Source organism: Lissotriton helveticus, chromosome 1_1 (assembly GCF_964261635.1).
Source record: "Lissotriton helveticus chromosome 1_1, aLisHel1.1, whole genome shotgun sequence".
Classification (NCBI taxonomy): Eukaryota; Metazoa; Chordata; class Amphibia; order Caudata; family Salamandridae; genus Lissotriton; species Lissotriton helveticus.
Window position 1 is genome coordinate 1,084,471,934 of NC_136057.1, and position 25,352 is coordinate 1,084,497,285.

General features: G+C 43.4%; 1 protein-coding gene across 1 annotated transcript in view; it reads left to right on the forward strand.

Moving 5' to 3' along the window:
• The window catches only part of CCT2 (chaperonin containing TCP1 subunit 2), a 310,711-nt gene that overhangs the window by 177,654 nt on the left and 107,705 nt on the right, over positions 1-25,352 (forward strand). The window contains exons 10-13 of the mRNA XM_078678105.1: positions 11,205-11,308; positions 13,218-13,337; positions 19,561-19,689; positions 19,792-19,895. Coding sequence (XP_078534231.1) covers positions 11,205-11,308; positions 13,218-13,337; positions 19,561-19,689; positions 19,792-19,895 — 457 coding nt within the window. The remainder of the gene's footprint in view (positions 1-11,204; positions 11,309-13,217; positions 13,338-19,560; positions 19,690-19,791; positions 19,896-25,352) is intronic.

Genomic DNA, 25,352 nt, shown 5'->3' on the forward strand with positions numbered 1-25,352 from the left:
AAAATTTGTCCAGATGGCGGACGTTCCTTGAACCTGTTCCACAGATAGTACTTACAACAGACGCATCTGACAGGATGGGGAGGCCATCTCATAGACAATACAACTCAGGGAAGATGGACCACTTAACAAAAAGTGCTCCACATCAATCACCTAGAGCTGCTAGCAATATTCCTAGAACTAAAATCCTTCCAAATACATGTACAGAACAAAGCTGTCTTGATCCGGACAGACAACATGACAGCCATGTACTACATCCAAAAACAAGGAGGCACACATTCTCGGCAACTGTCCCAGCTTGCACAGAACATTTGGAGATGGGCCATTCCACAAAGAATATAGCTACTAGCAGAACACCTTCCAGGAGTTCGCAATCAGATTGCGGATCTGTTAAGTCGACAGACACAACAGATTCACTAATGGGAACTACATCCGCATGTTCTTCTACCATTCTTTCACAAGTGGGGCCAACCAGACATAGATCTGTTCACCACACACGAAAATGCAAAATGCCCAACCTGCCAGGTTTCCACACCCGTTGTCCAAAGGCCATGCGATATGGGTGAACTGGTCAGGCAGATTTGCGTACGCTTTTCCGCCACTGCCACGATGACCACTAGTAGTACGCAAGCTCCGACAACACTCTCAAACTAAGCTTAGTAGCTCCCACATGGCACGCCAACCGTGGTTCACAACGCTGCTAGAACTCTATCTAGTTCCACACCAAAGACTGTGCCTGTTCCCATCCATGTTAACGCAGAACCATGCAGACATCAGACATCCAGATACAAGTCAACTGAATCTGGCGATCTGGCTCCTGAAGTCTTAGTTTGGTTACCTTAACCTGCCACCAGACTGTATGAACATCATTAAGGAAGCCAGGCGACCTTCCACTAGAGCTTGCTTTGCTGCAAAATGGAATGTTTGCCTTTTACTGCACCAATAATCAAATGAATCCCCTGGATGCTTCCATCCAGAATATCACACTTACAAAGATGTATAGAAGAACATGCTAGCTTACGTCTACATCTTGCAGCACTTGCTGCTTACTTACAAAATAGACACCATTTGTCACTATTTAGAGTGCCTGCAGTTAAAGCATTTATGGAAGGAATGAAAAGAATCAATCCTCCTGAGTTACCACCCTCTCCAGTGTGGAACCTAAACATTGTTCTTACCAGGCTCATGGGAACCCCCCCCCCCCATTTGAACCTTTACACTAATGTGAATTGCAATTCCTCACATGGAAAACAGCTTTCCTGGTAGCTATTACCTCTCTTAGAAGAGTAAGTGAGATTCAAGCTTTCACTATACAAGAACCATTTTTACAATAACATTGTAACAAAGTGGTCCTAAGAACAAATCCAAAATTCCTTCCTAAAGTCATTACTCCATTCATCTAAATCAATCAGTGGAGTTGCCAGTGTTTTTTCAAAACCCAGACTCTGTAGCAGAAAGAGCTCTACACAACCTAGACGTGAAAAGAGCCCTTCTCTATTACATTGACAGAACTAAATCCTTTCGCAAAACAATTGTTTGTAGCTTTCTCTCCACCACATAAAGGCAACCCAATATCTAAAGCTGGTACTGCAAGGTGGATTGTAAAATGTATACAAATATGCTATCAAAAAGCAAAACGCACATTAACAATTCCACCTAGAGCGAACTCCACACGCAAACTAGGAGGCTCTATGGCTTTCTTAGGGAACATGCCCCTAGAAGACATCTGCAAGGCAGCAACATGGTCTACAACACATACCTTCACTAAACACTATTGTGTTGATGTGCAAACCAAGCAGCAAGCTGCTGTAGGCCAAGCTGTCCTCAAAACTCTTTTTTAAACTACTGCAACAGATACTGGTGACCACCGCTAGGGGAGATACTGCTGTATAATTGATGCTCAGTGTGCGATCTGCAGCTCTAATGCCTCGAACGGAAAATGCTTCTTACCAGTATGCATCTGTTCTTGGCATGTAGAGCTGCAGATTCTCACACACCCACCCGCCTCCCCGGGACCTGTATCTGTTCCAGTTCTATCTTACTTAGATATACACACATGGACATCTTTTTTCTTTCTACTAACTCCATCATTTACCATCATGGTGAAAAATAATCTAAGGATGGAGTCGATGCCCATGCGCACTATCGTCCAAGGGAGGAGTCGCCTAGCTCGTGACTACAAAGACTTCTTCCAAGACTGCAACAACATGCAATCATCCTAGCCCAACACCAGGTGGCGATCTAATGCTCAGTGTGAGAATCTGCAGCTCTACATGCCAAGAACAGATGCATACTGGTAAGGAGCATTTTCCTTATCTGTGTAATGCTACTTGAAGAATAAAACAATAACTAAGTTAATGGCCCTCTACAAGGAGTGATGGTACAGTGAAGGTCTTGGAATCCTTAGGCACAGTCACTTTTCAGCCTAGCATGGCTTCAGCCTATATGGCTATATTTCCTGATTCCTCTCCCTTCATTCACTTAAAAAAGGTTGGTGGAAGACGTTTTTAAAAGTAACATTTATACTTTTTAGCAAAATATATATGTATATATGTATATATGTATATTCACTGAAAAAACCATAGGTTATAGACCATATATAGTTAGGAATTAGCATTTAAAAAACCTTATTTTACTCACACAAAACCATTGAAATTCCATATATAGTTAGTTGCACTAACTATATATCGCGCACCCGCAATCCACTGCTGATCATGTCACATATTACATCATTCATGACATGGTCAGTGACATCACTGATGACATCACTGATGAGATCACTGATGACATCATCCAGTGACTGTGTGTTTCTGTAAAGTTTAAATATGTTTTACATATTGAAGAATGAGTAGATGTATAAGTGTCTGGACGAAGGATTTAGTAGGTGCATGACTGAATGTATGAGTGAGTGATTAAATGTGTCTCACTGAGTGCATGGGTTAGTGACTAAACTGTCTTAATTTGTGCATCATTATGTCTGTTGTTCTGTAAACTGCTGCATGTGTTGATCAGTAGCTATATGATTAACTATATGGGTTATTGATTGATTGTCCAAGTATTTGTATGGGAGACTGAGTGTGTGTGTGGCTGGCTGGGAGGTGTGTGACTCAGTGCAGATCAATGTGTACTTGTATCAATGATTGTATAAGAAAGTAAGTATGTGTTAGTATATGTTTGAAAATGTAAGGTGCTCTATGTTTAACTGTATAGACAAGAAAATGGAAGTGTGATTGATTCTTTACAGGACTGACTAGGTGTGTGAGTAACTCCATGGATGAGTGGCAGAGTGAGTGTCTGTATAGGTGTATGAGTGCATATGATAGTGTTGTAAAGATGAGTGATTGTATGTATGAATGATTGTATGGGTGAATGAGTGAATGTGTGTGTAGACGTAGGAATCAGTGAGTACGTATGTAGTAACTAGTATTGGTGTGTCAATGGTTTCAAAAATTATACTCTGTATTTAACACTGGGTGAAACAGAGGTTATATTAAAATGTGAGGAGATGCATTGTATTGTCACATGAATGATATCATCAGTGATGTGGTCATTGATGTCAAATGAGATGTCATCAGTGATCTCATCAGTGATGTCATTTGAGATGTCATCAGTGATGTCATCAGTGATGTCACTGACCATGTCATGAATGATGTAATATGTGACATGATCAGCAGTGGATTGCGGGTGCGCGATATATAGTTAGTGCAACTAACTATATATGGAATTTCAATGGTTTTGTGTGAGTAAAATAAGGTTTTTTAAATGCTAAATCCTAACTATATATGGTCTATAACCTATGGTTTTTTCAGTGAATTTCAATGGTTTTTTAATAGCAAATATCATAAGATGTCGAATGTCAAGTACGTGGTAAGTGAAAACATTTTCGTGTTTATGCACACTGATCTGCTTTGAATGGTGCCCCCCCCCCCTCATTTCTATTAGGAGTACTCTCTCTTTGCACATAGTGAAGGGTAGTTAACGCAGGCCTTTGCCCCCGTTGTAATCCGTCGTGCCTGCTTCTCTCTCCATTTGATTGATTGTTATCCAAGTATTTACTGTTTTAGAATTAGTTCTCTTTGGTTCATTCTCTATTTACAAACAAGCACAGTCGCAATACTCTGTTTAGTCTTCGCAGATAACGAAAAATCGTGTAAAAAAAAAAAGAAAAGGAATCGAGCAAAATCAGTAGGCCACTAATGGGATCTCTTTTTGACCTCGCTAAAATAGAAACATTAGGAACAACCCCTCATGACAAATACAAAACTAGTGAGATGAACTGAACTCCACACAATGATGGCTGCAAAACAGCTTGGCTCCGCCACCCACCCCGCCCAAAATAACGATAAAGAGCGGCTGCCATGATTGGTTGCGGAATGGCCACGACGGAGCTACGAAATGGTGCTGCTCTCATGCTAACCCCAGCTTCAGTCTGAATATCCAGAAACACTGTAGACTACCAATTCGATCAGTTCCGGTAGCGCCCCAATGTAACCCGGTAGAGAAGAACTAGCCCTCCCCTCTTTGACTGATGGTTCTTGTTGCCTGTCCCTTCTGTTGTCATTTAACAGAACTATTTAGCCTGCTGAAAGGGGTTGTGTTCCAACCGCTGGTTGGTGAAGACATTTTGACTATATTCTGGACCTGCGTTGTCGCGTATTGCGTCATATGACGCGCCGCGTTAGCGCATCCGGAAGTCATCCGGGGCGCGCAGCGCGTAACGTAAGCATAACAAGTCATGTGACTTGTTAATAAAACTTTTCATTGGTTCATTTTACTTTTCTTATTCTAATGATGAAAGCCTTGGTCATATCACCTAAAAATTACGCTTTTAATTACTTCCGAACATTATTTTTTCTTAAATATATGTTATAATGTTCCAGGCTAATGTACTTTCCCGGAAATTTTACAACTGTCCTGCAAGTAAAATATATTCTTTTTTCGAGAAAAAGAGCGTTTCTTCGTCCCATGACGGAGCCGTTGAGCAAAAGAGGGTCGACCTGCTGTCTTAGTCGCCGATACGCCTGAATATGAGATTCTTATCGATCACTTTATGTTGCAGGAATAGAAAACACAACAGCCCTTGACCATTTATCTTTACTGCGTTCCTTCGTATTATACCTTTTACCCTTCATGTAATTGGTCTGCTTTATTTCACTTGCCTTTTAATGATTCTAAAACAGTGACTATTATTAAAAACTTTACCAATGTATATACTACCATGTTTTCTTTTAAAAACCTTTATTGTGAAAATTTCATTATACAAATACGAGCCTATAACCACGTGGGCCTGCCACGGAGCAAACTGTAATCGTATATGATGAATAGACATTTACACTGTAGAGGAACGTAACGGGCGGGCCATTAGGTTGCAAGAACTAAGGTGTCTAACAGTTACGGAATCGGTGGACGTACATTTTATAATTAAAATACGACAGGGCCAGTTACAATAAAATTATCTAGATATACATTTGCGGGCAAGTACCATGGGTGACGTTAATTCGAATTTTCAACAGTACAGTAATCAATAACACATCAGAACTTAATATCAATAGGGATGTCGAAATATTCAATCAATTCTCGTCCCCGCCCGCCATGTGCTTCAAAACTGCATACGTATCTCGTGATTTCAAGGTTCTGCAACCAGTACACAACAAGGAGTTACGAGTCCCATTTATTCCGGCGCCATTTTGGGCGAGGACGGGCAGGTCCAGGATATAGTCAAAATGTCTCTACCAACCATCGACTATGATGATGTTCATATGCTGTATTTATTAGAGTAACACTCATCTGTCCACATGAAATTAATTTGCCACAATCTAAACATGTCATTTTAATCTTTCCAAAGTTCTTCTAAATATTTGGGACCGTTTCCGTTGCCTCTGAAGCTCTCAGTGCCACTTCTTTGATGAATGTACTAGCAGGTCAGGGGTTCTCCTCCAAATCTCTCTTTTATGCAGCACTATAATTAATTGGTGCCACCTCTCCATATGACGATGCATGGTATAGTTACCACAACTATATTTTTTTTCGGTTCCTCTGGAGAGTTCATCGTGGCAGATGAAGCGTGTAACGTACCGGGCATTTACCTTTTTTTGCATGTACAGGAAAGGAAAAAAAAATCGAGCGTCCGAGTTCTAAGGTGTCCCAGGGCCATTTTAGTGGACCAGGCCCAAATCCAAAGAACAGGCCGCCATTTTGCGAGTCCTCTTGCAGCCGCCTGTCGCTGTAGCATCAAGAGCAGCCGAAACTCAGCTGAATGGCAACTGAAACGGTAAATGGGCGCCCCACTACATTTCAGCATTGTAGGATGACCACACCAGTACAGCAACTTGCTAGACATCACCTCGGTGCCATCCGGATCTCGGCGCCCCACTGCAGATGAAGTGCCTCTCAACTATGAAACCACCACGGTGACATCCGGATCTTGGCGCGTTGTGCTGCCTTCGGCCTATTCGCACATCGGTCCGCTACTGACGCCATCTCACAGGCTAATGGGGTGACCCACGCCGAGTTTCAGCATTGTAGGATGACCACACCAACTTGCTAGACATCACCTCGGTGCCATCCGAATCTTGGCATCTCAACGCCTAGTGGTATCTTCCATACAGAAAATATTGTTACGCTGCCTTTGGCCCCATTCGCACATCAGTCCGCAACTTAGACATCACCTCGGTGCCATCCGGATCTTGGCATCTCAGCGCCTTGTGGTGTCAGTCAGAAAATATTGTTGCGCTGCCTTTGGCCCCATTTGCACATCAGTCCGCTACTGACACCATCTCACAGGCCAATAGGGCGCCCCACGCCGACTTTTACCATTGTACGATGGCCACACCAGTGGCACAACTTGCTAGACATCACCTCGGTGCCATCCGAATCTTGGCATCTCAACGCCTAGTGGTATCTTCCATACAGAAAATCTTGTTACGCTACCTTTGGCCCCATTCGCACATCGGTCCGCAACTTAGACATCACCTCGGTGCCATCCGGATCTTGGCATCTCAGCGCCTTGTGGTGTATTCTCTTCAGAAAATATTGTTGCGCTGCCTTTGGCCCCATTCGCACATCGGTCCGCAACTTAGACATCACCTCGGTGCCATCCGGATCTTGGCATCTCAGCGCCTTGTGGTGTATTCTCTTCAGAAAATATTGTTGCGCTGCCTTTGGCCCCATTCGCACATCGGTCCGCAACTTAGACATCACCTCGGTGCCATCCGGATCTTGGCATCTCAGCGCCTTGTGGTGTCTTCTACTCCGAAAATATTGTAGAAAATATTGTTGCGCTGCCTTTGGCCCCATTCACACATCAGTCCGCTACTGACACCATCTCACAGGCCAACAGGGCGCCCCACGCCGACTTTTACCATTGTACGATGGCCACACCAGTGCCACAACTTGCTAGACACCACCTCGGTGCCATCCGGATCTTGGCATCTCAGCGCCTTGTGGTGTCTTCAAATCAGAAAATATTGTTGCGCTGCCTTTGGCCCCATTCGCACATCGGTCCGCTACTGACGCCATCTCACAGGCCAACGGGGCGCCCCACGCCGACTTTCAACATTGTAGGATGGCCACAGAAGTGCGACAACTTACTAGACACCACCTCGGTGCCATCCGGATCTTGGCGCGTTGTGCTGCCTTCGGCCTATTCGCACATCGGTCCGCTACTGACGCAAACTCACAGGCCAACGGGGCGCCCCACGCCGACTTTCAGCATTGTAGGATGGCCACACCAGTGCACCTTACTAGACACCACCTCGGTGCCATCCGGATCTTGGCGCGTAGTGAAGCTGCAGCAGCTGCAAATAAGCTTCAGACAGTGTTACAACCGCTGCTCAGAACTCTCAACTATGACACCACCTCGGTGCCATCCGGATCTTGGCGCGTTGTATTGCCTTCGGCCTATTCGCACATCGGTCCGCTACTGACGCCGCCTCACGTGCCAACGTATTTTCTCCGCATTTTACACCCTATGCCGCATAACAGGTCATGTGACTTGTTTATAAAACTTTTCATTGGTTCATTTTACTTTTGGTTTCCTAATGATGGAAGGCTTGATCATGTGACCTAAAAACAACACTTTTCATTGGATGAAAACTTTTTTTTTTCCCAAACGATGAAAGCCCCACCTTGTTTCTGGATGTTTCAGACTGAAGCTGGCGTCAGCATGAGAGCACCACCATCTCGTAGCTCAGTCGTGGTCATTCCGCGAGCAATCATGGCAGCCGCTCCCCACCAGAAGCCTGCAGGAGTCGGAGCCCCCAAAACTTTTGATGAATTCTCAAGGCGGAGGGGACGCTTTCGAGAATGGGGTCCAAGACCTAGCAGACAAGCGTCCGATTTCCAAGGTGTCCCAGGGCCATTTCAGTGGACCAGGCCCAAAAAGGAAACAGCCTGCCGCCATTTTGAGAGTCCTGTGACAGCCGCCTATCGCTGCACCGCAAGAGTGGGCGCAACTCAGCTGAATTGCGGCTTTTGACACAGTGGACCAAAAACGGACGGAATGGCAACTGAAACGGTAAAGGGGCGCCCCACTACAACAGATCACACTCCACCTGGAGAGGCCCGTTCACGCCGCCTCCCCCGGGGCGCCCCACGCCGTTATTCGGAGCAGCATTGTAGGATACCAAAACCAGTGCGGCAACTTACTGGACATCACCTTGGTGCCATCGTTCTGCTGCCTTGGAACTATTCGCGCAACAGTTTGCTACTGATGACCCACCCCCTGCGACGCCCCATGCCGTTATTTGCTGGGCGGCAACTTACTAGACATCACTTTCGTGTCATCTAGATTTCAGCGCGTTCTGCTGCCTTGGAACTATTCGCACAACAGTTTGCTACTGATGACCCACCCCCCGCGACGCCCCACGCCGGAAATCTGGACGTTGTGCTGCGTTGGGACTATTCGCACAGCCGACCGCTACTTCGTTGTTTTTCCCTAAAAAATGTTTATATGTTATTACTATTTTTGTTTTCTTGTATATATTTATAAATTATTAAAGTTTTATAATCTTACTACTTTGTCGGAGTGCTATATATTTTTAATGTGACACATAATTGTAAAAACTTTGATGTACAAAGAGTCATCCCTGGAATCTTCCGCTTCAGGCTCGGTCCCCTCCCCAATCACAATACAGGATGGTTTTCAGATAATAGCAACGCTTCTGCTGTGACGGATCTCATAGAGTGTGTGCCTTGATCTACTAGAACTCCTTTGAAGAGGGGTGATTCTTTACAGCTGTGGCCATAAACTACATCTGCAGGGCTAGCTGATACCCTAGGACCAGCCTGGACAATCGGACACAGAGGAAAAGGAGTGTCAGAGGGTGCGGTAGTGAATAGGGCGAAAGGGAGGTGTCGGGCGGGCACAGGGTGTGATTCTCAGGGAAGAGCAGCGCAGATGGGGGGAGGTTTATTACCCATGCATAAGACAGAGAGCAGGGGTGACCACTGCCTGGGGGAGATGCTTGCGAGGGTGGGGAGCCATGCTAAGGATCGACAGCGTGCACAGAGTGGGTCTGGTCAAGGCATCTAAAATGGCTGCCGTGCACGACAAAAGTGTGGTATTTGAAAAAAGACAAGATGGCGCAGACAATGTTTTTCAACACTTCCTGATTTCCTTCGAATCGAACGTTAACAGACGTTGGGGCATATTACCAAAGTTAAGCGATATTTATCCCTAACGATGCTTAGCAACGATTTTTTTACCGTCAGAAATTATTGCAGATAAACCTTGCTATTATCAAGGTTTATCGGAAATACGATAAAAAACGACCGCAATGCATTAATATCGCTGAAAACTCAGCGATATTCATGCATTACCGAGCTAATGCTCTTAGCCATGTTATCCACCTCCCATTGGATAACATGGCTAAGAACTGCTCAGGGCAGGTGGTAGCTTTTGGAGATATTCGCGCTTATCTCGAATATTTCCAAAAGTTGATAATAGGAGATAGCGATGTTAGCGACTGTTTCCAGTCGCTAACATCTTGGCATGCCCACTTTGCATGTCATTAGTGATAAATATCACTCACATGCAAAGTGGGGCCCAAGATGGTCGCTATCTTTTACTAGCCGTCGCTAACTGGTGTTAGCAACAGCTAGGTAATACACATATAATTTTATCTCCGCGAAGCGGAGCGCTGTTACAGATATATATCTTGTTTTTGAACGTTAATTTCTCAAAATGCACTGAAGCACATATATTGAGACCTAGCAAAGGCACATCGGGCTACCAGTCCCTACAATTTTGCCAAGTTTCGTGCAAATCCATTCAGCTGTTCGATCCTACCGAGAGACAAGATGGCGGCCGCTACGGACTGTTTGGAATGTTGACAGACGCCGGAGAACCAATCAGCTTCGCTTCACAAAGCTCCGTTGCGCGAAAAGTACGCGTCCTGGGGCGCTGCCCGGTCCGCTGTTACAGATATATATCTTTTTTTAAACGTTAATTTCTCAAAATCCACTGGAGCACATATATTGAGACCTACAAAAGGCACATCGGGCTACCAGTCCCTACAATTTTGCCAAGTTTCGTGCAAATCCATTCAGCCGTTCGGGCTAAAAGTGAGGCCAACCGCCCTATGGAAATTAACATGGGAAAAACGCGTTTTGGGACCCCCCTTTTTTCTCGGCCCCCCCTTGACGAACCCCCCCAAAATTTTCAGGGGCTGCTCAGAAACAAAATGTGCCATTTTCCTGAAAATTTCAGCCAATTCCGTCCACAAACGCCAAAGTTATTAGACATAGGATTTTTTCCCTATGGGATTTTTGAAAATTCTAACTATATATACCTACTGGCGACCGCCAGTAGGTAATATATATATATATATATATATATATATATATATATAATTTGCTCCAGAGCCTGCTTTGACAGTCTGCTAAATGATTGTCACAAAAAATGATTTAACAATGAAATGAACATTTGGAAGAAGTGCCTGGTGTGACTTCAGTGGAGATTCCCATGTAGGAGAATTAGGATTACAGAAAAACAATCACGTTTGAACTGCTTGTAAACACTGCCAACACTCCAAATTCATTTAAATTTGAGTATTTCAGCATAGGACTACATATTTGATTTTGATTCCTATCTGCCTTTTCGTATCTTTTTGTTTTTGTTGCCGTGAAGCATCCCCCAAATTAAAAATGTTTGTTATATGTTTGAAAATGTGCTTCCTTTTAACCAACACTTTTTACATTTATTTTAGGCAGCTGATTTATAATTATCCTGAACAATTGTTTGCTGCTGCTGGAGTCATGGCAATAGAACATGCAGATTTTGCTGGCGTAGAACGCCTGGCTCTAGTTACAGGTATGGAATTAGGATGGATTATACCATGAAGGTTAACTGACTGGATGCATTGACCGTGAATTACCCTAAACTGTGTGGTTTTTCATAATTTATAGTTGTTTATACCTGCATGTTTCCCCCTATAGCCAGAATAGCATTTATATCTTGTTAGTTGACTGAGCACCATTAAACTTTCTTTATTTAAAACCTTTAGAATAAATACCACGGAAGTGTAGTTTTTCTTGTATTTATAAATGAGCAATTTCAACCCAAAAAACATACCTACCCCTTGGCTGCTGAGGCTTTTCCACCCTCTGTGCTGAACCCTTTTATTGTTATATTTGAAATACTTTGCACTTAAGCCTTCATAAGTTATTTTACTTAAAAGGTATCCAGGACAGTTTTCTGTCCTTTTTTCCCTCTCCTGCTGGGGATTATAAATGTACCCAGAAGTGTGGATTTCCCTGGAAGGAGCAGGGAAAATAGCCAAAATATGGCTACATTTTTCTGTTTTTTTTTTTCTTTGAAGAATTGGGCAAAAATTGCTGCGCCAGAAAGCGTTTTCTTTGTCTGCAAATGACATCAACAAAGGTTTGCTGTGCTAAGATCACCATCTTCGCAGCATTCAAGCAGAGAAAAATACAAAAGCTGGAATTTTATTTTCCTGTGTTAATACATTTTTCCTTTTTTTCTACCTAGTTGTAGTTTGTAAAACAAGAGTGTAACCTGTGTGTGATCCTAAAAAGCTAATATTTCTGAAATGTTGAGAGAATTTGGAATTTGATAAGAGGACAAACTAATTGACATCAAAAGTAATGGAAAAAATCAGAAAAAATTAGTAGGAAAGCTTTTATCTGTCATTTTATTTGCTCCGAAGGCTTATATGCAAAAGTAGTACGCAGTTGTCTGACAGACCCTTGTTGGGGTGCACTGATGTGTTTTGTTGGTTTGCCAAAAACACGCAATACCAGTGCCAACAGCTGAGCAGCAGTTTATATTTTATTGTGTATCAGCCATGCATCAGTTCATATGGTAACATCTAATGAAGGAAAAAGGAGCATGATGCAACCCTTTGCATTTTCAAAATGTGTCCAAGATAGAAACACTGGTTATTTGTACAACTATGAATTTTGGCTTATCCAGTCTACTGTGTGATTTAGCGGGTATTCTTCAAGATGTTTTCTTGCACACTTACATTTATTTGAGAGTCAAAAATGGAGAGAAATGTAATTGATTACAAACCACTATTGTGTGTTCCCACACTTCTTCCAATGAAAAACTGTACCTCACTTTTGTGAGTGATCTATCTGAGTGCTAAGTGGAGACCTCAACATTTTGCCTTGAAATTTCACCCACTCTGGCAGTGTGAAATAGCTGTGGTATTGTGGCCTAGACTCAACAGCCACAAAGAGAAAGCTAGAAACCCAGGCATTTCTGAAAACAAGTCACCCAGGGAAGTTCAGGGTGTTGTAACTTGCACGGATCCCACTACGTTTTCCAACCCAAAATGATCTGTAATACTCAAACTTTGGCTAGAATCACAGATATTCCTCACATTCTGTGAGGTAAAGTTCAGGGATCTATAAAAGTTATAATGCACGTGGTTGCCACACCTCTTCATACAGGTACTTGTGGTGGGAACTGATGTAATTTAAATGATATGAATGTCTCTTCCTCCACAATGAAAGGGTTAAGATGGCCATGATGATGGAATGATTGAGGTGTTGAAGGCAATAGGTGGAGCATGGGACCGTACATTGATATGAAAACAGTTAAATATTTCTTTATTGCATGTCTTATTGTCGTACGTAACGTTAGTGATTCAAATTTTGCTTATAAAATTTTTATTTACCAAAAAGGAATTCTTGATCATGCTGCATACATTGACCCAAAGTAGTGATACTCGTTAATGTATTTGGTCTTTTTATAGGTGGTGAAATTGCTTCAACATTTGATCATCCAGAATTGGTAAAATTGGGAAGTTGTAAGCTTATTGAAGAAGTTCTGATTGGGGAAGACAAGCTCATTCACTTCTCAGGTGTAGCTATGGGTAAGTCTTAGCTGTTTACAATTTTAAGTGATTTAGTTACTCCGATGCATCTTTCTCAGTAACCATTATTTCCACATCGACTATCTTTGACAGACATTGCACATATCCTTAACAGTATGAGCAGCCTCAGATTGACCTAGATCGTCCACGAGCCTATACACACACACCACAGGACACACACGACAATTTTTACCTCCAGAAACTGCATCAAATACAGTCATGTCACAGAACTCACATGGACCGATCACACATTCGTCCACTTCAGCATGTCCAGCCCCCGCACCTCCACCCCCAAGATTACCAACGCCCCCCATCGGAGAGGGAACAAAATCAGAGACCAGCTGGGCGAATGCCCTCAACCCCTCCAATCCAGCTACTGCCACCAACTTCGAACAGGGAGTGAAAAACCTCTACGCCTCGATCACCAATTGCACAGAAAGCTTCCTCCCCATCAAGAGCAACATCCAGATCAAATAATCTAAAAAGGCTAGCTGGTACACTCAAGAATTCAAAACAGTGAAAAGAAACCGCAAACCATTGGAGAGGAGATGGCGCACCAGCAAGAACACTTCCAACAGGGCAGCCTTCAAGACCTCCCTCAACCTCTACCACCGCCTGCTGAGGGGAACAAAGAAGACAACCATTGCCGCACAGAACAAAACTGGCGCCAACAACACCAAGGAACTTTTCAATATTGTTAAAAGGTTCTCCAACTGGGCTGCCAGCGAAAACATCATCACACCCTTATAGGAGCTGTGCGACAACCACACACACTTCTTACACAAGATCTCAATCCTATACAAAAACTTCACACCCATCCCACACCTACAGACTTCCTCGACAGATATGCCACCACCATAACCACATACTGACGACCTGGAACATCCTTTCCACCCAGGACACCTCCTACACCATGAAATCGATCTACTTGGGAGATCCCACAGAGCCATGTCCGTACCACATCTGCATCCTCGGAAACCAAAGGATCGACCAGGAACTTGCCACCCAACTCAACACCTTTATCACCACTGCAACATTTTCCAACGCCTAGAAACACGCCAAAGGCAGACCACTACTCAAAAAATGCTCCCCTGACCCCAGTGAACTCAAAAACTACGGGCGAATCTCCCTGATCCATTCCCAGCCAAGGTACTGGAACAGGTCACCAACAATCAACTCCTGGCACACCTGGAGCAGAACCAGCTAATCCATGCCTCCCAATCCGACTTCTGCAGCAAATACAGCACCAAAGCTGCCCTGATCGCAGCTCCTGACGACATCCGAACCCTCCTTGACCAAGGAGAAACAGCAGCTTTGATCCTCCTTGACCCCTCTGCAGCCTTAGACCTTGTATTCCACTACATGCAGATTGAAAGACTCCTGGGGGATGTGCTTAAATGGATCACCTCCTTCCTCACTGGAAAAACCCAGAAGATCCACCTTTCACATCTGAACCCAAGGAGATCACCTGCTTGTAGGAAGCTGGCTCTGTATATACTATACCAAAGTACGGTATAGTATGCACAGAGTCCAGTGAAACCCCAGAGTCTTTCCTATGGTTGTTTAAGGTCTTACTATGTTTTTTTGTCTGGGACAGTGTGCCTTCGAAGTAATCTACTAGGTTTTACTGCCAAGGTTTGCCAGTGTTCAACTGAGTGCTTGATATTAATAAATAAAATCTTCGAAAAAGAACATGCCATGACCCGGAACAATGGACTTGGCAGTTTAGATTTTTCTTCCAATCTCTGATTCCAATATTTATAATCCAGCTCTGACATTTCAGGGACTGAATAATTGCTGTTGTAATACATGGACCATCTGTAGATATCAGTGAAACTACACAAGAAGTTGTTATGCAAACTAATTCTGTTTTTCACACTACAAAGGCATATTCGGTATCCTTTCTTAACATCATTGCACTCAGAAGCATGGTGTCTCAATACAGCTAATAGAAGTTTACCAAGATGTTATGGACATTGCCCCAGATTAGCCTATTCTTTCAATTGGAAGCACTTTTGCCTTTCATGTCAGCTGAAGAATTTCAACCCTTTCGCAAGCCAGGCAGAGGCAGTAATGCTAACTTTAGCATATGTGGCCAAATTCCCTCTATACCTGCATAGCTACACCTTCAACAGTTCAGGTCTTCAGAAGAAGTCCATTTCAGGTCTGTTTTTGTAATTAAATGATTTCTTAAAAGGTATATAGTGCTCCCTCCTTTTGGAGCATAGTATATTTTCATCTAAGTCAATGGCTCGGTCTTCTGAACCCATGCATAAGCCATGATGCAGCATTTGTCTTAAGTCTATTTTCTTAATGCCTATAACATCCGCTTTGGTTCAAGGAACTTCCCACTGTAATACAGTAGTGATGCGAATTCATTCTTCTCGCCAGAAGGTTTTTGAAATTCATGTGAATCTAATCCTTTTGATACCTTTGTTTATTAAGACCTACCTCTGCTGCAGACAGGCCACTGCATATTCCTGGCTTTCTGGATAGTCGTTAGGCCAAAGACAATAGAAATGATTATTTTAAAAAACCCTTAGTAAATTTGGACTGCTGAGGTGTCTGTCTTAACATGTAAAATGTTATGTTATAATTGATCAAATAATTGACAAAAATGCCATAAGCTAACATAAGGTATAGAAGCCACTTCACCTTTACTCAGGATTATATCGGTCTCCAAAGTTCGGAAAGCGGCTACCTGGAGAGAAGTTAATTTACCATGCACCACTGCCTAGATTCAAGCTCGTTTCGATGCCCAATTTGGCCGCACCATTTTAAAGAATTTGTTTAGTTAGGAATTTAATATTTAACTGTTGTTTTAATCTTTGTCAAACTTTTGGCCACAAAGAAATGTGCTTTCTTTTCTATTTGTGACTCCCTATCTTCGCCATCTCGAAATTAGTACACTTAGTTGCTATCACAGCTTACTAAAAAGGACCAAACTGAAGATCCTCCGCTGTCACAGTAAAGACTTTTGGGAATTACTGAAGAAAACCTAGACGGCAGCCTTCTCCTTGGAAATTTAACTTAGTGCTATCTAAATATATAGCTTAACTTTTTGAATCTTTCTTAAGACCTCATTGCAGCACCTTTCCTGGCAGGTAGTTTCCTAGTTGTGCTTGCTTCTGCTAGAAGAGGTAATGAATTGTCATCACTGCCAGTGATTGAACTATATGTAGTTTTGTACCACAATAGAGTAGTGTTGAGAACATGCTCAAATTTTCTTCCCGAGGTTGATTCTGACCTCCACGTTTCTCTTCAAGTGTTTTTCTGCAAACCCTCCACTTCAGCAGGGAAAATATTACATTCGTAGATGTAATTTGCTTCTTCCTTCACCCGCAACTGGTGATAGACATCTGAGGTCACCGCTTCTTTTGGGGGTGCGTGGAGAGAGTGGTGCTCACTGTGCAAAGCAAGTACAAAAGTCAGCTGTGGGCAAGGACTCTAAAGTCCCCCCCATAAAACTACAGTTAAAGGGGAGTTTGGTTTATCAGGCATAAAACAGACTGCAGCACAAAACATTAAAAGATGTGCAAGTCATAAGTTTCATCTTAATCACACATTTACCAACATGCAAATAATATATCACCTTCACAGTAGCACATTGTCTCGTATTAAACCCATAATGAAAATACATTCATCCTTCTATTATTGAGTCTCCAAGGTTTGGAGCATTAAAATAGCCCCTACTTGGCAGTAGATGCTGCTAATGTCCTTGTGGCTCATATTACAGAGAATGAATGGGTGTGCCATTTTGAGGAAATGTTTCAATGCCCTTCATATGTGAGCACTACAACCAGTGGAGTGGGAAAAGGGAAATCTGCCCTAGTAAAGGGAGGAGTTCGGAAGGGCATTGCTGGGATGTCCAGAAGGGCATTGCTGCGATGTCCAGAAACAAGGCACCAGGACCAGATAGGATCCCTCCCGACTTCTATCTTCAACTTGAACCTGTGGGTACCAGCTTTCACCTCAATCATTAATGTGAGAGGGACCCCCTCCCTCCCCCAGAATTTGGGCTACATGCACCATTGTCTTTAAAAAGGGAAACCGGCACATCACCCATTTTTATAGGTCGATCTCCCTGTTGGACTCTGTGGTTAAGTTTGTCGGACGTATCCTATTAGGGAGGCTGACTAGCTGGGCAAACGGAAAAAACATTTGTGCTGATGCTAAGTCTGGTTTCTGCCCAGGACGGTCAGCTGTGGACCAATGTTTGAACCTGTTTATGATTCTTAATAGGTACACATTTGCCCGCTGTGATACTATCTATCTATCTGCCATTTATAGATTTGTCATCTGCGTTTGACCGCGTTAATAGAACCAAGCTCTGGCAGACTACGTTGACCAGTGGGGTGGATAGACATTCTTCTCTGTATCCAAGACCTTCACAGAGATATGAAGGTGGAAGTTGGCTACTCGCAAGATTTCAGTTACTCGCTAGTTTCCAATACAGAGAGGAGTCTGGCAGGGTTGTATCCTGGCCCCTTTTCTGTTTAATTTATATATTAACAATCTGGAGAAGGTACTAGTGAAGTTCAAGGTGGACTCCCCTCAGGTGGGTCGGCGCGGCTTGCCTGCACTTCTGTACGCAGACAACGCTGTTCTCATGGCCCGGACTGCGAGGGGGCTGCAAACCCTGCTCAACTCCTTTGCTCTACTCATGGAGGAACAGGTCTACTTGATTACTAATTAGTAATCCTATGTGATGCAGGTGGGATCCTGTTCGTGAAAGTCTTACCCCTTTCAGGTTGAGTACACTTGTCCTAAGACTAGTATATTTTCTTACCTGGGGGTCATGTTATATGCTCATATGAATTGAGGACCCTTTAACAGAAAGGAGACCGTTTACTGGCCAATGCTGCTATTTTTAACTTTGCCTCTAGATTGGGAAAGAGACCGATAGGGGCTCTTCTGCAGGTTTATAGTGCCAAGTGTATTGCTAAGGTGTTTTACAGCATTGAAATCTGGGGATATATCGCTCATGATGAACTACAATAGCCAAAAATGTTTTGCGACTGCTCTGAAGTGTACCCCAGGGAACCTCCACCTCCGCAGTACATGAAGAGTTTGGTTTGGCTTATCTTTCTGACTTGTTAGCCTTCCGACACCCTTTACCTGTGGATAAAGATATGGCTCAGTAAAGAGACTGCCCTAAACATTCTGATTTTGAAGGAATGTATGGCCCTTGACCACGTTCAACATATCAATTGGCCCAACTATATTCATCAGTGTTTTACGAACCTGGGGAGAGCCGACTTATTCTTTAACTCTGAATCGACCTGTTGAAAGGGATCTGGAATGAGTAAAGGAGTCCTTGGACCCTAGATGGGGAAGACCTGGAACTAAAAGTCTATCTTGCGTAAGTTCATAATTTTGAAAACTGCAAGCTACGAAACCATATCTTTTAGGAATACCAAACTCCTATGATAGTTTTTTTTATTGACTAGGCTCTGTTTTGACTTTTTTATCTTCTCGCCCACCCGCGTGGCTGCAATGGTAGGTCTCCCTAGGACATGCTCCACTTCCTAAGGTTTTGTAGCTACTACGAGTTACCCAGGAAGACCTATATCATCCAGATCCTAAAAAAGGCTAATTTTAGGCAGGAGCGTCCAGCCTTTACATTTTCACAAATGCTTTCAGACAACCTTGTATTTTATCTTCTTAGGTTTTTAAAATCCGCTGTTAGACTGTGATTAACAGTTGAAGGCTTTTTAGGGGTGGATGTGATGTGATCTTGGTAGCATTTTTATCTTGTATGTAGTTTTATGTATTTTTTTAACCCTTTTATAAAAACATAATCTAATAGTATATTTTCATTCATGTTAGTTAGTATTTGATGTGACCTGGTAGACATTTTACATATGATTTTTTTTGTATATATACTGTTTATTTGACTTTTGTTTTTTTGCAAAAGCCAAGTTGAGTTGTTGAGGAGTCTCACATTTAAATGTCCTGTTTACCTTCCACAAATGATGATTATAGTGGGAGTTCATACCCTAGAAAGAAGTAACATACTCAGCTTGCATATTTGAAGAGTACTTGGTCAGTTATTAGTGAAGGGTATGAAATATTCCAGTATTACAAATAAATATTTCAGTTACTAAAACAGTTATAATTGCAATGGAAACGGTGCATGTCAGACCTCTTTCAGCTTGCATCATTCATGAATAGCTTTTTGTGGACCCAAAACACACGTACTGATTACTGTTTGTCATTTTAGGTGAAGCTTGTACTATAGTTTTACGTGGAGCTACACAGCAGATCCTCGATGAAGCTGAAAGATCTCTTCATGATGCCCTATGTGTTCTAGCACAGACTGTTAAAGATAATCGGACTGTCTACGGTGGAGGTTAGTACTGCGGAATAAACACATCTGTATACCTTTTCAGGACATCCAAGTAACGGTACTTGCTCATAAAGAGTTAACCTTTCTGATCATTTTACTTTTTAGGTTGTTCAGAAATGTTGATGGCTCACGCTGTTACTGACCTTGCTAACAGAACACCAGGAAAGGAATCTGTTGCAATGGAGTCTTTTGCCAAGGCTCTAAGGATGGTAAGGAAAGCCATTGAGCTAACGTATGACAAACCAGAGTGCCACATTGAATCATGAGCATGTGATGGCCGATATGTGTAGGTAGTATGAATGGAAGACCTTTAATAGTTTCCTAAACATTGTGGTGCATGTCAGATATTACTGCATGAATTGTAATATGTTAATATGATTGGATTATCTTACTAAGTAGTGCTTGGATTCAGTATGTGGATTTAACCCTTTAAATGTCCCAAGAGCCTCTTTATACACCCTATAAAAAATATTTCCCCCCCCAAAGCATATAAATGTAACCCCAATTTTTCTGTTCCTGTGCTGCAATTTAGCTTTTTCTTTATGTAGGTAGGTTAACCCTGTCACTTCCCCCTCAAAGGGAAATGGACAACTGCCTTTTGTTTGTGTGTGGCAGTATGTGGACGTTTTGTGCTGCTTGCTCTCTTCATTTAACCTGTGATTGGACATAATCAAATTCTTGAGATGGCCCTGTGTTTACTTCCTGGGCTTCAGTATTGATAGGCAGCAGATAAAGTGATATTTGTTGAATTTCTGAAGGTTCTGTTGAGGAGCTGGCCGATCCACTTGCAGTCTTTCCATTTTGGATCAGTGGGGTGGCCTGATCAGTAGAATAGCTCCTAACCTATCATCTTACAATGTCCATCTGCTGATACCCAAATGTGTCAGACAGTAGGGTTGGCCATTCAATTTTTCCATCTTCTTTCCCCAATCTGCTCACACCACATTATCAAACTTTAAAGTGAGGTGGCAAGACAGGAGATGGAGTGACATAAATGTTAACATTGTTTTTCTCATTTTCTGGTCTATCACTGTGTCTCAGTTTAATGCTTGAGGGAGAGTTTTGCAGAAGAGTGTTCAAGGCTGTTTGCCACTGCTATCCTCCCTCGACCTACCACTCTTGATACAGAGGATACAACTGGATACAACGATAATTTCTCCATTCTCCTCACTTTACCACCCTCCTATTTCTGTGGTGAAAAGGGCAGCTTATAAGGACAGTGTAAGCCATGGAGAATTCCCAAACATATCCTCTCATGCAATTTGGTGAAAATCCCAAACTGCTCAATTGAGTCAGGTTTATGATTGTGGAGTAGCAGATGGGTGTATTGCCATGCCTACTTGGCAGTGTTCATGTTTCATGTGGGAAAAAGCCAAGCTTTTCCTGAACTCCAAACCACCATGTCCTCCGACAGTTGACTTGTCATGGCTTGTTACCCGAGTTGTAGGATGTTTATTTTGAGGCAAATGCAGGTGCACAAAATCTATGCTGTCCCTGAGCCAATTTTATAAAGTATGCATTTCCAATTGCAAGAACATTTCACTTTTGACTTGTGTTGGCACTAGTTTGTGGCTGCTGCATACAGGGCTGCAGTTGCAACCTTGTCATGCTTTTTGAGTTACTGCAGCCATATGTGACTTCTGAACTTTATGCTATGAGTGCATTTCCTGCGCCATATTCCTCTAGCCTGGCTAACTAGTCTGGTATGTCAATCAGAATTAACCATTCTTAAAATTCTTAGGGTATCTGAGAAAATAAATCACTACACTGGTTTGACGATGGGGTAAACAAATTGGTGCACCTTCAGGAGCAATTGTATTGATAGTAAACAAAAATCTACCTGCGCTCTACCAACTAAAGAGGCATCGTCCTACCTCTGAACATGCAACAATCATAACTAGAAAAAGCTAGGAGCGATGAATCATGAGTGTGTATATATTACAAAAATGTAATTTATCCAAAGGTCTAATCAACATATGTATGTATCTTGGTACACATTACATGCATATAAATGAGAATTCTTTAGATGAATCTTGAATTGTAGAAATCCTTTAATTGTATTTTCTTGAACAATTGATCATGACAGTACCAACAGCCGACGCGTTTCGTCCTGACACATAGGACGTCATCAGGGCTGTAAATACATAAATACATACATAAACTAAGATTCGTCAACATACATTATTTGTTGTATTCTGACTGTTAGCTGGTAACAAATAATCACAACCTCATTAGCACAAGTAACAAAAAAAGAGAAAAGAAATACTGGCTCCATCATTCATAATCCATTATCAAAACATCAATGACTAAATCTCTCATCATATCTAAAATGACCTCATTGGGAGTTAGCCAGGACAAAAAGAGAAAAGTTTTGAGACAACTATATCCATATCAATTACAGAATCTCATATGGTTAATCATGGATTCCTTGATTCATCCTGAGTTCGTGGGCGAGGCAGTGTTGACTTATAATTATCCCCCTCCCCTTGAGTTTTGGTATACTGGGTTTGTATCCATTGCCTAAATAGAAGATTTTTATCCGTTTGGCTCACCTTCTAAATTAAGAGAATAAGTTCCTTATTGAATCCTCACTGGGATTTCTACAATTCAAGATTCATCTAAAGAATTCTCATTTATATGCATGTCATGTGTACCAAGATACATATGTTGATTAGACCTTTGGATAAATTGCATTTTTGTAATATATACACTCGTGATTCAGCGCTCCTAGCTTTTTCTAGTTATATCTGAGAAAATACACTGGAAGCTGTTCAGCAGTGTTTTAGTGTTCAAAGTCACAGATACCAGCTGATCCACTTGAAATATAGGGGTGATCCTTTTGGAAAAAACTGTGTAGTTTGATGGGTTCGAGGCATGTGGGCTGCTGAATTCATATCTATAACTACAAAAAGGGGGTGGTGGTGATGGACAGAGTATCTGAGTTAATCAGAACACTCCTACCCAGTCAACAGATCAGGGCTTGATCCATCACCGTTTTTTAGCTCACTACACCATCCCAGTTCAGAACCTGGCTATATGCAAATTAGTCTGTCCCTGGCCCAGTGCATCATGGGAACAGGGCAGACCAAACTACCAAGCCAATTCTTCACTGGAAAGGAAACAAGCTTCCGGGGACCGGTTTCTGGCATTACAGCCGTCTTCGGCCCGGCTTGCTTGAATCCTGATGGTGCAATGAGCAAGGGACTCATGTCTGAGCATACCCTTCCACACTCATGGTGGCCAAAATAATTACATATCTATAGCATAGATCGCCGCCTAGTGTTGGGTCCGGATGATTGCACATTGTTGTCCTGGAAGAGTCTTCGGAGTATCACGAGATATGTGGCTCCTCCCCTGGACTACAGTGCGCATGGGCATCGACTCCATCCCCAGATTTTTTTTTCCGCCATTGGGTTCGGATGCATATTTGATCACTCAAGTTCAGAATCAATAGAAACTTTGCTTTTTGGCCCAAAGGCCTTTCCTATATCGTCGGTATTGTCTTCCGATCGGTGCCCAGTTCTGTTCCAGCTCAGTTCCCGAGTCGGACATCCAGAGGAGGCGCGTGGCTCTTCAGTGCTCGAGGCCCAGTCGACGCTACAGACCTTATTTGACGAAACATCATGGAACGGAGCCCGTTCAAGAGATGCCCCGTGTGCAACTCGAAGTATCCCCACTTCGACGTCCACCCGGTGTGCAACAAGTGCCTGTCGCCGGATCACGATGAAGCCAACTGTATGGCTTGTTCTCGTTTCCGCTCCAAGAAGACGATGCGACTTTGTCGCGTAGCGCGCGAGGAGGCCCAGCAGACGGCACCTGACCCGGTGAACATTTTCGATACCGAGGGAGAAGAGGCAGACGAGCAGGGAGATCAAGAGCCGATTTCCAATCCAGCGGCAGAGATCGACTCCAACTACAACGCAGACGTCGAAATGCTCGATGCAGAAGAAATCGTCGACGAGGTAGGAGACGACGATGCGGCCTATGGGGCCACGGAAGATAGCTCAAGCGAGGAGCTATGCCCCGTTCAAACAATATCTACGGCACAGGTCGAGGGATCGCCACATGGCCTTACCCAAGATCTTGCACCTAGTTCCACAGTCTCACCTCCGGGCCCGGCTACGGACACTTCTAGAGAGCCACCATTTGTGAAATCAAAACCGAAAGATAAAGCTTCGGTGTCTACAAAACCGAAAGTGCTAGAGGCGCCGTCGAAACCGAAAGCGCGCGTCGCCTTGGTCGGCTCCACGTCTTCAGACCTGTCGGTGCAGACAAAGCCAAAAAAGGGTGTCAAACCAGTGAAGTCGCTCAAGGGCGTCGAGCCGAAGACTGGGACACCGAAAGCACTTGTCAAGGTCGCCGACCCGAAGACTTCGGCGCTGAGGGCCGTCGACACAGACAAAGGACTCGGAGCTACAAAACTTGTCGATCCTGCGCGTCGGCCGGACAAGGCCAAGAGTACTACAACCCTAAAGTCCGCACCTGGTGGTGCCTCAAAGGCACCTGTCGAGTCGACTCAGCCGTCCGCCTCCTTCACGAAGCAGGTGTCGGAATCGTTAAAACGTATTAAGGACAAAGCTTCCGCTGTCGATTCGTAGGATACTTCCACGCAGAAGCCTGCCACCAAACTGCAAAAGTCAACAGCACCTATTCAGTTTACGCTGCCGCCGAAGGCGTTCGCACCGAAGAAGGTTGTCGAGGCGTCCATAAAGGTGCCCATGGGGCCGACGCCTGCCCCTGCGGTTGTGGGCACAAAGCATCGACAACCCCTGCTGGAGGAGCAGTCGGAACAGTTCATCGACGCCGACACCGGGAAACTTTCGATTTATAAACGAAAGATCACACCAGCACAGCCTATGGAGTCCTACACAATTCCTTTAAAGAAAAAGAAGGATTCCACAGATTCACCCGTTCTTGTTGAACTAATAGCTCCACGTAGACAGGAAACTGCTCCAATCTCGCCCACTTACTCAGATGTGGAGGCTGGGGACGGTGACTATGATGAGTACAACTACCCTGCTGACACTGATCCTGAAGATCCACATGACACATGGACAGATGCTGCAGACCCAGGGATCCACAAACTGCTCCAGACACTCAAGTGTATAATGTCAAAACGTCACCTACTGAGGACTCAGCGGCATTTAATGCGCTTATTGAGAGGGCAGCCATAAATCATGACGTCCAGCTCCATGCTGACCCTATTGAGGTGGATTATTTGTTTGACCGTAAAGACTCTGCCTATGCTGAAGGGTGTCTTAAAACATGCTGCAGACATTTTTAAAGAACCCACCAGAGCCAGGGTTATAAACCCCAGAATTGAAAAAAAGTACAAGCCGGCGCCTGGGGACCTACATCAAGGGCTAGTTGCCATTGGACTCTTTAGTAGTTTCCAATGCCCGGAAGAGGGCAAACTCACAAACTACTGGTGATGCTCCTCCCCCTGACAAGGAATCTAAAGTGCTAGAAGCATCAGGGAAAAGATGGCCGCTCAAGCAGCCAATATCTGGCGCATTTCAAACACTCGGGCACTCTTGGCCAGATATGACAGGGCACATTACGATACACTTGAGACCCTGTTACAACACTTGCCAGATGAATATAAAGAGGCAGCAGAGATGCTCATACAAGAAGGGAAACTCATCTCAAATGCTTCCATTAAGTGT